This window comes from Saimiri boliviensis, chromosome 2 (genome assembly GCF_048565385.1).
Source record: "Saimiri boliviensis isolate mSaiBol1 chromosome 2, mSaiBol1.pri, whole genome shotgun sequence".
In the NCBI taxonomy this organism is placed as follows: domain Eukaryota; kingdom Metazoa; phylum Chordata; class Mammalia; order Primates; family Cebidae; genus Saimiri; species Saimiri boliviensis.
Genome location: NC_133450.1, coordinates 209,743,291 through 209,761,523, shown reverse-complemented (window position 1 = coordinate 209,761,523; position 18,233 = coordinate 209,743,291). Strand labels below are relative to the sequence as shown.

The following is an 18,233-nucleotide window of genomic DNA, read 5'->3' as shown; positions in this document are numbered from 1 at the left end:
TAGTTGCTGAAACTCTTGTCCACCTTGTTCTCTGCCCTGAGAAGGTAATGACTGGATTTATTTTCCTGCCTTAGGATGATCCCATGAAGCCTGTTCCCTCTCTCTCTCAAATAAGGAATGGGTTAAAGGTTCTGCCATTCATTCATTTACCCATTTATTCTTTTACCAAATATTAATTTAGTTGATACTCAATACCAGGTTTTGTGTTAGAGAAAATAAAAAGGGTCCATGCCCTTGAGGGATGTGGAGTCACGTGGCAGGGGAGGTAAGTTCTGTATCCCTCTCTACCTAGTTATAAGACTTTGCTAAATAAACTTTACAAATAGTCATCTGGGAAATTAGTCTATAAAAACAATGCACTTTGATATGTTTTGTCCTTTAAAGTATGAAGAAAGAGAGGTGGAGGGGAATGTCTCTCTTCCACACTAGACATGGAGTAGGAGGACTAAGTTATAGTTATGCCTATTTTATCTTTGGAGGAACCTGACACTACAAAGACAGAAATGACCAGCCCAGGTTCATGTAACCAGAGACTGATAAAACTGGGAATTGGAATCTTGCTGGATTTTACAGTGGCATTTTTTCTTACCTTGAGCTGCTGACTACTGGAAAACCAAGAAGGCAGCAACATTGCTAATAATGCTGGTCTAGTTGATGATCAAAAAGAAAGAAGAAAATCATAGTTATGATTCCCAGGACTGCTGTTATTTCTACTCTAAGCACACCTACATCCTGATCTCAATTCTTATACACTTACACACATATTCACATCTTCATATATATATACATAGATTTCTATAAAATTTAGTAGGGTTTCTATTTTAGCTCTTCAGGCTGTTCAGATGTGTGCATTTTACAAATAAATTTGTGCTAATGTTGTTACCATTATTGCTGTCCCATAAATTTAACAGCATATGCAGGAAGCACTAGGTGTGTGTAGCACCTGAGTTATAGTTACTTAGGGAACCACTACTACTCTGCCATCTCTACCTTAATGATGCCTTGGCACAGTTCCCACTTCAGAGATAGTCTGTGGCCCTCTATCGCAGCACAAGGAGATGAGAGTCCCTGAGGGTAGGGTAGGAAGCATTTTTAGAAATGCACAGGGATGTATGACTTAGATACATCATTGCTGGCCAGCCCTTAGGCTAGGAGGAATCATGATAATTCAGTGGGTCTAGGGTCTGTGCTGTTAATAATAATGGCAGCTGGCCAGGTACGGTGGCTCATACTTGTAATCCCAGCACTTTGGGAGGCCGAGGATTATGATGTCTCCACCTGACCTTCTCTCCTGTCTCACTGTGGCTCCTTCAAGACTGAGATGTGCCTGGCTCGTTTGCAAGTCCTGTGAGTTGCCCAGGGTCTGGTACATACCATGTGTGTGGGAAATGTTTTCTAGATGAATAGAAGTCTTTTCCAAACTTGAAGATCTCTGATATCCTATTAGGAATGGAGGCTCATCAACCTCTTTCAGCTATCCATTTAAGTTGGTCCTGGTAGCAGTTATCTATTGCTGTGTAAGAAATCACCTGCAAAGTAGGAATTTAAAACAACAAACATTCATTATCTAACAGTTTCTGTTGGGCAGGGATCAGGCACAATATCATTGGTGCCCCAGCTCAGGGCTTCAAAGGAGACTGCAGTGAAGTTGTCAAGCTTCAAGCTTCCACTGGGGAGGGATTTGTTCCCAGCTTACTCACATGGTGGCTGTCAGGATCTTGTTCCTCAAGAGCCATGAGCCAGAGGCCATCTTCAGCTCTTGTCATGTGGGCCCTACCATAGAGCCACTCTCAACATGGCATCTGGCTTCACCAGAGCAAGAAAGTGAAAAGAACTAGAGAGAGTGTGAGCAAAATGGAAGTCAATCTTTCATAACCCAGCCTTGGAAGTGGCATTGCATAACATTTACATTCTTGCATTTGACAGATGCAAGTCACTGGGGATTGGATTTTACAAGGACAAAGACACCAGGAGACAAAGACCATTGGGAACCACTTGGAAACTACCTACCTCAGTCCCCTTGCCCTCTTTCCTTTTCTTTGAATCTAACCCTTCTTTCATTTCAGGAGACATGTGCTCATTCATATCCATGTACTCGAAGAGTGACTTCTCACCAAGCTTCATGTTCTCTAATTCTATCCAGGCTGTTCTTCAGCCTCCTCTTGTCTTGTCAGACATTCTCTGACATTCTTATAGACTGCCTTTGCCCAATAAGATTTATTTCTTTGTCCTCTATTCCAAAGTTAGATATTGTAGATCTCATCCTTCGTAGGTCTTCAGATCTTTTTATTTTTTTAATATAGACACTAAATATATTCTGTATATTAAACAAAATAAGTATGTTGCTATGTTACTTAGGCTGGTCTCCTGAGCTTAAGTGGTCCTCCCACCTCGACCTCCCAAAGTGCTGGGATTACAGGCATGAGCTCCTACACCTGGCCCAGTCTTCAGATCTTGAGAAAGGTAATGGTTCATCCTTTGGGATTATGAAGTACCTGCTGTATCTCCAGCACCAAACACAGTGTCTGGCACTTTTAGGTACTTACTTACATTTCTGTGGTCAGAGTAAATGAATGAAGATGTGTTTCGGATTTGCAGAGGACTGATAGGGCTGGCCGGAAAGCACTTGAGACATCGCCTAGGACAGGGGTCCCCCAGGCTGCTGACTGGTACTGGTCAGTGGCCTGTTATGAACCTGGCTGCACAGCAGGAGGTGAGCAGTAGGCACGTGAGCAATACTGTTTGAGCTCCGCCTCCTGTCAGATCAGCTACAGCATTAGATTCTCGTAGAAGCACAAACCCTATTGTGAACTGTGCATGTGAGGGGTCTAGATTGCGCTCCTTATGAGAATCTAACTAATGTTTGATGACCCGAGGTGGAACAGTTTCATTCTGAATTCATACTTCTCTCCTTCTACCGGTCCATGGAAAAATTGTCTTCCATGAAACCATAAAAAATTGTCTTCCTGGTGCCAAAAAGGTTGGGGGTCCCTGATCTGGCAACAAGTCCGCTTTCCTTACAGTGAACTGTGACGTCTCTGTTTCCTACCTATCTCTCTGACTTCTTCTGACCACACTGCACAACATGTACCTGGAATTCCCCCCACTCCAGTTTATGTACAGTGCCCTGCTGTTTCCTTCTCCTGAACTGCACATCCCCCATTTTCCCAATAAGCTAACTCTCACATATGTTACAAGCTTCTGTTCTTAGTAATCATTCTGTGACCTTCAGATCTGGATTAGGGGTTTGTTGCTCTGCACTCATCTCTGCTACCTCTGTTTATTGGCCCACTACCTCACTGGACATTGGAACCTTTGATGGCTCTGACTTCTGTATCCCTAGCTCACAACACAGAAATCAGTGCAGAGTGGGTCTTTAATATATATGTGTTGAATGAATGGATTTCTTTCTATTACAGACAGGGGACAGACGTCCAGCCAGGGTAAGGGATTTGCTCAAGTGGCACAGTGAGTGATGACAGAGCCTATATTCAAGTTTGGGCTTCAGACTCCCAGAATAGATAGTCCCCTTAGCACAGCCCTCAGGCATTTCCTTGACACTAAAAACCAAGACAGAAAGTGGGTCTAGAATGGCCCTTGGTTAAGACCGCCATTGTTCTTTTGGAAGTGACATATTTAAACCAGCAGGCTTGAAAGGTTTAGGTCTGAGTGTCAGCCTGAAATGGGTAGAGGTTTCCATGTGGAAATGCGTTTGTGCAAAAAGGCTTCACAGAACATTTTCTCCTCTTTTGTTTTTTTTTCTTTTATCCTCTCTTATATTCCCTCCCCAGAGGTCTGAAGGCAAAGCTATTTATCTCCAGATGACTATTTAAACACAATGCATATATGCGTTTGCTAACATGTTAGTGGTCTGAAGAGTAGGCAATAGATTGGAAAGCAGAAGAAAAACAAAAACAAAAACAAAATGAAACAAAACAATAGCAAAAAGATGCTTTTATTTAAGGAGCTGGAGATGGGTGTTTCTTCTGTTAAAATCTCCAGGTGGTTTGCAGCTGAACCTCTATATCCAGGAAAGGACAGAGTCTTCCATTGCCTGCAAGGCCCTATGCTTTTCTTTATCATAGCAAGAGTTTGGGTGCTGAGCAAGAACCTTGAGTCCCGCTTCCTTAGGCCAGAACTCCCTAGAGTGGCTAAAACCTGCAGGGGGCCTTGATGGTCAACAAGATTCAGTAAGAATTGAGAAGAGCTAGGATGTTGTTGGGATGAAACAAACCTGGCTTGAATCCTAGTGCCTCTGATGGCTTATGCAACTTGAACCAAGTGTCTGATCTCCCCAGGCTTCATTTTTCTCATTTCTAAGGTGAAGATAATGCTATATTTACCCCCAAGAAGATCATTTTTTTCAAGAGAGATGGGATCTCTCTGTATCACCCAGGCCGGAGTACAGTGGCACAATCATATCTTACTCCAGCCTCAAACTCCTGGGCTCAAGCGATCTTCCCACCTCAGCCTCTTAAGTAGCTAGGACTATAGATATGCATCACCACATCCAGCTAGTTTTTAAGTTTTGTTGTAGAAATGAGATCTTGCTATGCTGCCCAAGCTGTTCTCAAACTCCTGGCCTCAAACTATCCTCCTGCCTCCGCCTCACAAAGCACTGGGATTACAGGCATGTGTCAGCATACACAATCCACTCTCTACTCAGGGGACTGTTCTAAGGAGCCATGAAACAGTGCATATCAAGTGCCTAGGTTTTGTGGTTTGGTTCACCATAGCTTCTCATATAGAATATGTGTTTCCTTTTTCTCTTTCTATATTTAGGTGTCTTTGAAAACAACCCTATCAAGAGGCCCCTCTTATTGAGTCTTTCTTGCTTCAAAGCTAAAATCTCCAAATCCTTCATCTGGTGTCCTCTCCTGGCATGATATCCAATACAATTCTGGTTATTCTTTTTGAAACATGGAACACCTGTCTGTATTCTATTTATAACATCACACAGTTCTGAGTTGCATGACCAGCTCTACAGCTTACTAGGGTGTGTGACCTTGAGCAAAGCACTCTTCCCTGTGCTCGTTTTCTGGTTTATAAAATGAAGACCTAAAGGCTTCTATAAGAAACAAGGTAAATAACAGGTGCAAAAAGCTCAGCAGGGGCTTCGTGTGGAGCAGGTGCTCTGCATGTGTTTGAACCTTTTCTTACTGTAAACTCTCCTCCAGTCCACATGGTCTGTCTCCCACTTCTGACTCATCCTGAATTTTTGTAAGTGATCTCTTGAATACAAACATTAGAATTTATATTTATTGGTCTTAAGTTTGTTGACAATGATGATGAAATTTACTGTTCCCCGAGCTCCTGCTATGCAGTGCATGTCATGCTCTTTAATCCTTCTAATGACTCCATGGAGTAGACATTATTCCCATTTTACAGATAAAGAAAATGGGAGTTACTGAAGGTCAACCAAAACAGGACAGAGCTGATATCTAAACCTAAGTTCCATTAATGCTAAAGTCAATTTCCTTTCCTTTACCATAATCTACTGTGCACCTGCGTATTGGAGTCACTTTGTGGGAATATTTGCGAATGGTTTATCTTGATCATGTGTTGCTTTGATCAAAATATCCTAGGTGCCACAGCCAATGCTGGAGGTATTAGAGATACCCTCTTTGTTCCAGGAGATACTTGTTAAGGTACGAAACAACAACTACTATTACTACCCCAAATGGGGAACGTTGTCATGGAAGCTGGGGTGGATGGGATCCAGGACTGGCTCTGGGCAATCTGACTTGGAGCAAGGCTGTCCTCCTATCCTCTTCCCAACCATGAGTATAATGGATTAGGCCAACTAATCTAAAGGGGTTCTTCCTGCCCTGTTTTTCCTGGATCCATGTTTATTTTCTTCATGTGGGGATCAAATGACAGAATTTGTCTTTGAAATAAAAGAAGAATGGGGAACATATTTTCCATTTTGAGAACCAAAGGACTATCTTGGAGAGAAGGGACAGGGGTCAGTTTTTGGACCTCTTGAGGTCAGGAATATGTTCAGCTGGTTATAGTTGTAGGAACAGATTTTCATTCAGCATTGACGTGGTTCTTATGCTGATTGTTACCAGGGAAAATAGACTACGTAGTAACATTGTTAGGAGCTCTGATATCCAGATATGGATTTGAATCCTGGCTTTGCCTCTCAATAGCTTTCTAACTCTGGGTTGGAGTCAATTATTTTTTATCTGCAAAATTGGGAACTAACAAGCTTTTATGATTGATCAAATAAAATAATGTCTATGGAATATTTAGCACAATGTATTCTACATAGTAAGTGCTCAAAAAAAGAGAAAAGGTTATCATCATTAAATGAAATGCATTTTTCATAAGTTCCAAGTTTATGTGATACTTAAATGCAGGCTGAATGATTATAAAGGGAGTCACACCACAATGCATTGTGTGACTTGTTGTGGTTAAATCTCTTTTTAGTTCCTTGTCATTCTGAGATCTTATGGTTCAAATGAGAACAGATAATACATGAGATTAGGAGTTAAGAGAAATACTCAGTTCTTGTGAGTTGCAATGGTAGAGGCAGTCTTTTGTGAGATGTGAATTCTCTTTGATCTTGACAGTTGGTGTTCTTAAATATGTTGGAAAAGTAGAAAGGACAACATATGGGGGAGGGGAATGCATGTGACCTGTCACAAGGAAAGAGACAGGCAAATACGACTGCAGTAGAGGGTTTATGGGCCATCAGGAAAAGCCTCATATCTGTTATTTCCTAGGAATATGACACAGTGTCAGTGTCAGGAGAAAGAGGTGAGGAGGTGGGAACAGAGATTTGAGAAAGATCCCTATTTTAGTGTGACCACCCTTAGACACCATACATTCATAGGGTCAGGGTCAGCTGAGGAAGCTTGTAAGGAACTTTTAGTTTGGAAGTCAGTAGGTCTTGGTTCATATTCTAGCTCTGTTCCATACTAGTCAATTATACCCTCTGAGCTTCCATTTCCCCCAATGTCAAGGAAGGATAGCATTGCCTGGTGCTATCCTTACGGTGGGCATATGGCATAAAAGACGTTCTGTAGGTAAAGGAACATTGTCATGGAAGCTGGGAGCAGGGGAGGAAGCAGGAGCAGGGGAAATAACCACAGCAGGCCTAGTAAATACTGAATACACAACCAATGTTATTCTCCTGCTCCTACTTTCACAAAGTATGGGCCAAAGTCCACTGACATCTAGGATAATGGAACAGTGACTTTCTCAGCAAGTTCAGCAGACAAAGGAGCTAGAAATGTCCCTTTCATGGAAACGGAAGATGACTGGTCCTGATAGTCCTTGGTAGCCATGGAAACGGTGGCTGCTCTTTTGTTCTGTTCCTTCGCACTCACTGCTTGGCCTTAGCTCTTCTTCGCCACCCTGCAGTTCATTGGTGGTGTGGGCTGAACGTGGCGGTGCAACTAAGTAGCCTATAGACTAGCAGGGCTAATATAGGGATCAGGCACCAGTAGCCTAAAAATTAATGTTTTTGGTAAGTCAGTCGATTGATAGTCACCAACGAATCAGAAAGCCCCCGCCACCTTTCCTTTCTCCTTTCTCATTTATTTCTGAGCTGTTCTAGAGCTTGAGCTCTTTTGAATTATCTTCTGTGCCATTTCTCATCTGCCCACTGCAATTTAATCTACTGAGTACAGCGCCTTCTTCCTTCCGCTAATGCATTTCGTCAGCCTGCTAAATATAAGTTAAATAGTCTTTAGCCTCCTGAACTTGCCTGTTGTGCTTGCGTTTTTCCTTCTTTCCACATATTTTCTGTGTCTTTAAAATTCTGTTTTCTTCTAATACTTGAGAAGAAGAAAGATATAGACATTGGTTTCAGACAAAACTAACCGTGAACGCTTCTTCTTCCTCTTACCAGTAATCACTGAAATCTGGTTTTCCCATTTGTAAATGAAGAGTTACCCCTGCCTTGCAAAGCATTGAGAAGTTTAAATAGGATAATGTACATGCAGTATGTAATATAGTGCCTGGCATAAGGGCACCAGTTAATTATTGGGATCTGCTAATGTTCTTAACAACCTTTGTACAAATAATTAAACTAGATCATTGTTTTCCTACTTTCTTCCACAGAATGATGGTTCTGCAATGTCTTAATACTTTAGGGAGACACCCAGCTGAATCCTGCTAAACAGAATGTAATGTAAAGCTTTTTAGAGGTTTTAATATCAGATATACACTTGGGCGCTTTAAGAGGGGCATACAGAATGTAGCATGTCTCAACATTTTGTGAACATAGAAATATTTTCTTTTCAAGATACACCTGGTTTTGTGGGAAATACTACACTGGCTCTTTGATGTGTTTGGATACATTTATAAGAGCAATGGATGAGGCATCAGAGTGCACAGATTCTAATTCTGTTTTCGTCTCCAGCTAGTAGGGCTTAGGCTGGACACTAGCAGCCTAATTGATATGGAGAAATCACTCAGCTGTGAGTCAGGAGACATGGCTTAAAGGCCCATTATTCCTCTGGTGTTTGAACATCAGTTCACCTTTAAGACTCTCATTTCTCATTTGTCTATTGGGGATAACAGCAGCGCCTACTGCATAGGATTTTGAAGAATGAATGAGATATTTGAGAATAATTTGTAAGCTAATAAAAGCTAAAATCATATGGTACCATCTCCACCATCTTCATCTCTAACACCATTGTCAACATATTATAGTGACCTTTGAACTTGCAGGGCCAGCTACCTGCAGTTGCCACAGAGAAATTCAGATTGCCAGCTGTTGGTAGCCCCATTCTATGTCAGCTGTCAGTGGCTTCACTGCACCAGGCTGCCACAATCTAAGCCTGCACTGTAGGCATGGTCTTTGTCCCAGGAGCAGAGCTAGCAAAAGGTCTTCCCAGTAGCTTCGTCAATAATCATTTCGCTCCAAGGAGCACAGTGGACTACTTCAGACCAGGTAGTGGTTTCTGGGGCTGAAGGAGGAGGAGAGACAGCCTTTTTCATTTTCTGCCATCCTTTTAAAGTTCCTCCTTGTGATAGGGAGAGGTTCTCTTGAAGACATGTGGTCAATATCAGGTGGGACAATGAGGCCAGAACAAGTCCACCTAGCGTTGTCACAGGTCCACCGTGCAAGCTGAGGTCCATAAGCAGCTCAGCAGTTAAATGTCTTCTGCTCTGCTCAGGCTACATTTAGCAGGTTGATAGAGATGCTGTGGAGGATGGTGGTTAAGAGCCTGGATGCTGACCTCAAATGGTTTTTCATTTCAGCCCTATTACCTTTGAGCTGCACGGTCTATGGCAAGTGATGGCCTGAGTTTCCTCAAAATGTGAGTGATAATAGAAACCATCTCATGAAGTTTCTGTAAAGATTAAATGAGATATCACATGAAAAACCTTGGTTATAATGTCTGGCACCTAAGTTAATGGCTATGTCACCAGTGATAGCGGTAGTGATGATGACCATGGCAATAACTATGGCATCCTTTACTAAGAAAGTAATCTTAAGCAAAACAAATCTATACAAACTACAATAAAATGACTCAAAACGTGACTTTAGAGAAACCAAATAAAGCTATTAATGTTTGGTTTAAGAAAAGAAAGCTCAAGGCAACCTAATTTCCACCTTTAAATAGCTGCCCTGGGAAGAAGATATTAAATACATCCAATTTAACTTGGACAGCAGAAGCTCACTCATAGAGTGAGATTCAAAGGCTGTTTAGACATTAAACTGTCTGAGAATAGAACTGAGCTTAGTAGGGGTTGAGTTTGCTTTCTCTGGAAGTACACAGATAAGAGTGGATAAACACTTGCCCAGACCTTAAGGACAAATCTATGGATGATAAGATATTGGGGAAATAACATATCCTTTAAAGGATACCATAGATATCCCATAGTCAGAGAGCACAAGAGATTAGTTCATGACAGATATACAGAGGGAGGGATGGGAGAGACATGGACCCAGGTGTGCAAGATAAAGGAAAATATGCCCCATATTGAGACATCACAGTAAAGCAGTGCATGGCAACCCCTTATATAAGAGACTGGTTAGAAGATATGGAGCCATATATCGTAGAGTTTCCGAGAAAGCTCCAATTTCAAATATTCTTTCTTTCTGCCTCCAGCATGACACTTGCACTTGTCAGATGACGTGTCCCAATTTCAGTTTCCAGAAATACGGCAGAGAAGGAGAGACACAAGAGCTCAGGTGCTGTAGAATCCCACAAGCACTCAGTGAGGTTAATGAGGCACTCAGCAATCTATGGTGGTCATCCTGATATACAGGCAGATTGGCGGCCTCGGCAAGGGCATTTTTGTATGATTTCTGAGCAAGGAGACACCAAACCTTGCCAGAAAACGTGAGGGAATCAATTTTTCTAGAAAAAAAATAACAATAGCAGCATTCCAATACTGACATCTCTTGGTAGAAAGGAAAACAACATTTAAGCATTAACTCATTCATTCATTCAATAGATTTTTATTGAGCACCTACTATATTTAGGCATGCTATAGGCACTGGAAATAGAAGAGCATAAAATATGAGGTCTGGCATGTAGTACTTGCACACTAAATAGCTATTGATTGAATGCAATTAATTCCCAGTTAAAGGCATTGAATCTCAGATGTGACATGACTTGTCCACGGAGGCCAGCAGGTAAGTGCGAAAGTTAGGATTCCAGCATGAGCAACAGTATCACATATCCTGCTGATGCCCATGTAGGTGCCAATTGTTAGAAAGGGAGGTTTAAAGTAAATGAGATGGAAGGAAATACACAGAGAGCTTACAGAGCCCTAAGTGTGTATCAGACATGGTGCTTAGTGCTGTAATTATGATCTCACATTTAATACACACAACTTCTTTATCAGGGATTATCACTTCCCTTTTACAGATTAGAACACTGAAGCTCTGAGTGTTTACATAACTTGCCAGAACTTAGGCAGGTATCAAATGGAAGACTTTGGATTTATATATCCACATCTAGAACCAAAGCCCAGGGTGGGCACAGTGGCTCATGCCTGTAATCCCAGCATTTCGGGAGGGTGAGGCAGGCAGATCACCTGTGGTCAGGAGTTTAAGACCAGCCTGGCCAACATGGTATAACCCTGTCACTACTAAAACTACAAAAATTAGCCAGGTGTGGTGGTGTGTGACTATAGTCCCAGCTACTCGGGAGGCTGAGGCAGGAGAATTGCTTGAACCTGGGAGGCAGAAGTTGCAGTGAGCCAAGATTGCACCACTGCACTTGAGCCTGGGTGACAGAGTGAGACTCCTTCTCTAAATAAATAAATAAATAAATACATACATACATACATACATACATACATACGTACCAAAGCCCAGCCTCTTTCCCCATCCCAAGTGGCCTTTCTACCTGCTGGGCTTCTTCACACCAATGTCTCCAGTTTCTAGAATCCCTTTCCGTCATCTCAACAGCATTTGCCACTTAAAGAAATAAATTACTTCTCAGCCTAGGACCTGGTCTCTTTGGGATCTCAGGAGGAAGTCAATGGGAGTGTAGCAGCTTTAAGTTTTCCACACACAAGGGTCTGATGGGGTTAGATCTATTTTTTTCATTATAAAATGTGATTGATTCAATTCCAAATTTAACTTAAATTTGATTTTCTCCTCTCAACCTGGCATTTCCAAACCAAGAATCAATCAAACCCCAAATTATAGGCAATGTGTGGATCCACAGTGTGAAGTTATTTCCGGTCGAATTTCTCAAGTAATGCATTTTATGCCATTCTCTGCTACCGTGAGAGGAGCTGAGTGTACGAGGGAGGAAAAATGGAAGGAAAATTAGATTATTAACTTTCTCCAGTCCCAGCAATCAATATGCCCTGGTGGAATACTATTCCTACCGCACAGATTATTCCCCTGCAAATAGTGGGGAAGGAACCGCAAATCGGGATGTGAATGAGGGAGAACAGTAACCTCAGCCTTCCAGGAAAAAAAAAAAAAAAGAAAAAGAAAAACTCATGTAATACGATCTGCAGCTATCATTTATTTAGCTCTTTTTTTTTTTTTTGCTAATTACATGTGATATCTTATTTTGTCCTCATATCAGCTCTAAAAGAAGACCTCTGTTCCCATTTTACAGATGGAAATATTTTTTTCTTATTAGATTTACGGATCAGTTGGCAAGTGTCACATGGAGATTTTGTGGGTAAGCCAGGATTTGAACATAGATATGCCTGGCCCCAAAGGCCACACTTTCTGTGTGAGGATATCCTGGAACCTTAACTCCATGATGAAGTAGGAAGTGGTAGTGAAACAGGGGAAAGGCTGGAACAGGACTACTTCTCATCTAGTCTCTGTAACATACAAAATTGGGTGATTCTTATATAAGTCATTTAATTGCTCTATACTTCTATTCTCTATAAAATGGAAATGATGGAGATGCTTTGCTGAGGGGAGTAAATGAGGTAATTCTTTGCCACTGACATGTAAGCTTCAAGGCATTTGGCTGTTTTGTTTACTATTATTTTCCCCATGACCTTAACAGTGCCTCAAAAGACCTGATGTTCAATGAAAATTGGTTGGATTGGTAAATAAATAGATGGATGGAGAGAAAGGTAAGTGCTAGGCACACTGCCTAGATCGTAGTCATCGCTCAGCAAATGGAGGTTCCCTTTTCTGTCTGTATCTTACAACAGCACTGCAATAAGGAGCCTGCTTAGGGAGGGGGTGAGTATTATGGGAGAGATAGTTTCCACCTCGTGGCCATCTATAACCCGTACTCAGAGCTAAGTGCTTATGTTCACCTCGCTGAGCCAGGAACTCTTGGTAAGTCACCTTGATTTGAGTCCCACTGTGAAGTTTCTGCCAGGTCCGGTTGCCATGGCAACTAACTCCCCGCAGCCCCTGGCTGCTCCATGGGCATGTGGCCTTAGTGAAGGCTTGACCTGCATGCTTTCTTCCTCCTGGACTTCAGAGACAACCGTGGTGATTCAGGCATTCTCTGAGTAAATGGTTGCCCCACAGTGCTGTTCCTTCTCACTCCCACTCACACTTTCTCCTTCTTATGTCCCTTCGTTTTTTGTTTTTTTTTTTTTTTTTTTTGAGACAGAGTTTCGCTCTTGTTACCCAGGCTGGAGTGCAATGGCACGTTTGTTTTGTTTTGTTTTGTTTTTTCTGAGACGGAGTTTCGCTCTTGTTACCCAGGCTGGAGTGCAATGACATGATCTCGGCTCACCGCAACCTCCGCCTCCTGGGTTCAGGCAATTCTCCTGCCTCAGCCTTCTAAGTAGCTGGGATTACAGACACGCACCACCATGCCCAGCTAATGTTTTGTATTTTTAGTAGAGACGGGGTTTCACCATGTTGACCAGGATGGTCTCGATCTCTCGACCTCGTGATCCGCCTGCCTCAGCCTCCCAAAGTGCTGGGATTACAGGCTTGAGCCACCGCGCCCGGCTCATTTCTTTTCTCTTTTTCTCTTCTGCTGCTGTAAGAATAATTGAATTCCTAATATGTTCTGAGAATGTGTTGAACAAATAGGTGAGTCCTAGTTTCTGTTACCAATGAGGAGACAAACGCCAATATCTAGTTTGGAAATTATCATTTACGGAGGGCCTACTATGTGCCACAAACTATGCTAGACATCGTACACTTATTGACTCATTTAGCTCTTACAACACCCCTGAAGGCTAAGTCATGTTACAATTTTCTAGGTGAGAAAACTAAGAGCCAACAAACTAGTGTGACCTCACTTCCCACTTGACTTTTAAAGACCCGGGGCTACTGTGATGTTTTAAATGACACAGGAGATGCGATTTAGTCCAGCAGGGGGAGAGAGTATGAGCAATTCTACCTCTGCCCCTCAGCCCTTCTTCCCCAGACCAGAAATTAGCCCTGTGGACATAGGCAGTGTATTTCTTGTAGTTTGATAATTAGTGAAAGAAAAGTCTTGGTCACATGCACCTCTGCTGCTGTGTGGGCCAGGAGTGAGATATGCCTTCTAAGGGATCCACAGGGTGTTGTTATCCATGACTCACTGTGCAGAGTGTCTGTTCCCTGATACAGGGGCCTCTTACTACCTTTCACATCTCATCCTCTGGACCTGTCTTGTCTTCTCAAGAATTTATTCATGCTGGACTCATCATTACATATTTTTCCCCCAGAATAGACTCCATAAAACCTAGATTAAAAATTCAGTGCTGGCCAGGCACGGTGGCTCAAGCCTGTAATCCTAGCACTTTGGGAGGCCGAGGCAGGTAGAGCACTTGAGGTCAGGAGTTCAAGACCAGCCTGCCCAACATGGTGAATCACTGTTTCTACTAAAAATACAAAAATTAGCTGGTTGTGATGGTGTGTGCCTGCAAGTCTGAGGCAGGAGAATTGCTTGAATGCAGAAGGTGGAGATGGAGGTTGTGAGCTGAGACTGTGCCACTGCACTCCAGCCTGGGCAACAAAGTAAGACTCTGTCTCCAAAAAACAAAAACAAACAAAAAACAAAAAACAGTGCTGCTGTTAACTGTTATTTTAGGGGTTTTGCTAAATGACTAGGCTGGGGTAACAGGTTGACTTTTTAAGGTGAGATTTATGCAAGGTGCCAAACCCTAGTCCATCTTTTTAGCAGATAAAGTTGATGTTAGATTATTTATGCTCTTTAGTTGCTGAAATATTTGTACTATATTTTATTTATTTATATTTACAAATATTTATTACAAATATGTATGAAACAGCTTCTTATGGCACTCAAATAAGAGATAAAACATATTCCTTTTTTTCTCGTGGTCATTTTAGGTTTAGAGATTCCCCGTCTTTGGACACCAGAATCATGTTTTTAGTTTCGTCTTCTATTTAACATTTATTCTATAACTACAATAACCACAGTCTCATGGATAGCTCCTGCCATAAGACATGCATTGTCCTAGGACTGAGAAAAAAAGACAAGGGTCTTATCCTTAAATTAAATGACTTCTGGGTTCCAGATGGTGATTTTGGCATGAGAGACACAAAGATGAGGAAGGTGGGATCTTCTCCCTTAAGCAGGTTCTGTTATATGGCCAATGTTGGATGTTGGCTAGAATGCTTTTTCATTGGTCAGTATCTGTGTTATGTTGGTTGCTTATTGTTACTACCATTTATGGGAGTCATCATGCACTTACTGAGATTCTGCAATGAGCCAGACACCGTGCTATTCACTGGGACATAATGGTGAGCAAAAGACACTGCTTACCTTCAAGGAGTTGGCTGTCCATTAACTACACTCTAGGGCAGGCGTCCCCAAACTGCAGCCCCCTGAGGCCATTTATCCAGCCCCCCGCCACACTTCAGGAAGGGGCACCTCTTTCATTGGTGGTCAGTGAGAGGAGCACAGTATGTGGCGGCCCTCCAACAGTCTGAGGGACAGTGAACTGGCCCCCTGTGTAAAAAGTTTGGGGACGCCTGCCCTAGGGTTTGAGATACGGTGTCTGGAGAAGCACAATGAGTATGGGTAGTATATCTCCCAAGAGCATAAGAAATCTTTATATATGGTGAGTCTCAAAGAGTGGTATGGTGACAAGGAAAAAAGTTGATTTTTATCCAAAAGGGACACCACCTACACTAATGTTCACATGATGAAGAGTGTTAATTTAGGAGTACTGCAGTAATTCAGCTAGTCATCGGGCCAGGTGGGAGAGAGCACGGGAGGTATGAGTGTTGAGAGTCTTCATGAAAGGGCTTGGGTGCCAGTCTAATGAATATGGATCGTATCATGTGACTAGATGCTGTAAAACAACTTGAGAGATCTCAGCAGGGAGTACAGTGAACAGATATGAACACACCTCCCTTATCCCACGAGCAAACAGACAATAGAAGAGATTAAGGGAGTGGGGTGAAAATGCTAAGGACATGGAATAAACAAGACTATACAACTGTTCAGATACTGTAAAGAAGGAAGACAGAAACTCAAAGGTGACATCTCAGTTTGTGGCCAGTTTAAATGGCAGTGTTTTCAATAAGCTGAGGATCCCAGGAGGAGGAGGCTTTGAAGGGAAAATAACGTACCCTGTTTTGAACGTGTTATTAATATATTTGACATGCTAATGGGATAGCCACAGAAAGATGTCCAAGAGATGAAGGAAGAGGTTTGCTTAAAAGAAGAGCATAAGAGGTAAAAGAAATTTGGGAGGCATTGCTCTAAAACTGGTAAGCAAAACCGTGAAGAACAAAGCCTAAAGAATGAGAAATGAACGGAGACTCAAAACAGCCTCCATAGAATTTCTGTGTTGGCTCAGCCTCCTCTAGCCGTGCAGATCCAATCTACTTGTCCTATTATATCCATAAAATTGTCTTTAATTTTCAGAGGCAAAACCACCCTCCCTACTCTGTGCCCTCTCTTCTAGGTCATAACACAATTTGTCTTAGAATCTAATTAGCCATGGAGAAGCTTGACTTTTCCCCCTAGCCTATAAACTCCTGAAGAGGAGAGATGATTCTTCTGCTCTGTATGTCTCTCACATAGTAGCTGCTAAGTAAAGCCTTGTGAAATTAATTTGAACTGATCAGCTTCTAACTGTGAAACTCTTCTAAATGACAGGCATTATATACAAATCATGCTGCATAATTGTCACAAGAACCTTGTGAGATATTTATTATCTTCAGGTTACACATAAAGAAACTGAAGTTTGGAAGATGGAGATCACAGAGCCAATAAGGGCCAAAGCCCAAATTTGAACCCAGAATGATCTAACTCCAAAGCCCATACTTATTTCACTAAGCTCTACTGAATTTACTAAGGAGAATGGAGGGCTTAATATCACCTAATTGTTATCAAGAATGACCAACCAAATTGAGAAGGGAGGAGTGAAAATTACCACGAGTTTCAGGAAGCCTGTCTCTTTTATGTTTACCCAAAGGAATAAGAAGCCCATTTTGCAGAGTGTTAAACCAAGGCCCAACGAGGGCCCACTGAGGTCACATAGCAGGCACAAAGCTTAGAGAAAACATGGTTTTTTTTCCCTTTCTTTTCTTTTCTTTTTTCAGATTCCCAACTGGAAAATAATAGAATCCCCAAACTTGATGCCACTCCCATTTCTTCACCTCATTGAATTATGTGTCTTTCTGTGTGTTTGTGTTACCAGGTTTGCTGAAAAGCCCAGTGAACAAGACAGCCCTGACACTGATTGCTGTGAGCTCCTGCATCTTGGCCATGGTGTGTGGCAGCCAGATGTCTTGTCCACTCACTGTGAAGGTGACTCTGCATGTGCCTGAGCACTTCATAGCAGATGGTAAGAGCCGAGCATTGCAGATGCTCCACACCCACTCAGCACCTTGCACCCCTGGCGGGTCAAACGTTTCTATGTATGGCCCAACCTTGGAATTGTTAATATATATATTGCAGGGGAAAAAAAGAAGCATCTAAAGACCTTGGAAGAGGTTTTTACCATTTGGAGTCTGGATTATTTGAATTAAATACCACTTTATTTTTATTTTTATTTTTTATTTTAGTTTAAGTTCTGTGATACCAGATTTGTTACATAGGTATACATGTGCCATGGTAGTTTGCTGCACCTGTCAACCCATCACCTAGGGTTTAAGCCCTGCATGCATTAGGTATTTGTCCTAATGCTCCCCCTCCCCTTTTCCCCCACCCCCAGCAGGCCCCAGTGTGTGATGTTCCCCTCCCTGTGTCCACGTGTTCTCATTGTTCAACTCCCACTTATGAGTGAGAACAAGTAGTGTTTGGTTTTCTGTTCCTGTGTTAGTTTGCTGAGGATGATTGTTTCCAGCTTCATCCATGTCCCTGCAAAGGACATGAACTCATTCTTTTTTATGGCCACATAGTATTCCACAGTGTATATGTGCCACATTTTCTTTATCCAGTAAACACTGCTTTATCCTATGAGCAAGGATAAAGTTTATTAAATAAAGGAAGAATTCAAATGTGAATGCAGAAAGACTGAGCTACTTCAGAGAACCTACTGATTCTTATGCTTGCGGATCCATTTCAAAATAAAAATGCCCCCCAGAGAGTATTTGCTAATTAAAAACATACGACAAGAAAGATTGTATACGTTATATTGGAATATCCTGAATGTCCTGGATAATATTCATATTCTCATTCCCTGTAAATGTACTTTACAAGTATCTTATGTTCTACCATTTACTTTTTACCCAATTAAATTGAATTAATGAGACTGTGGCTGCCATAGTCATTAGCAAAGCATGGTCCAAGACCCTGATTAACATGCTTGCTCTCTATTGCTAAAGTGCCCTCCAGAAAAGTTGCTCCAGTTTACATACTCCAGGATATGTTGGTGTCTGTTTCTCAAACCCTTGTCACATGGCATCACCA

General features: G+C 42.0%; 1 protein-coding gene across 7 annotated transcripts in view; it reads left to right on the top strand.

Moving 5' to 3' along the window:
• ASTN2 (astrotactin 2) overlaps positions 1-18,233 on the top strand; it is a 959,402-nt gene that overhangs the window by 353,090 nt on the left and 588,079 nt on the right. For all 7 annotated transcript variants that reach the window (XM_074395240.1, XM_074395241.1, XM_003925189.4 and 4 more), the window contains one exon: positions 17,020-17,166. In XM_074395240.1, coding sequence (XP_074251341.1) covers positions 17,020-17,166 — 147 coding nt within the window. The remainder of the gene's footprint in view (positions 1-17,019; positions 17,167-18,233) is intronic.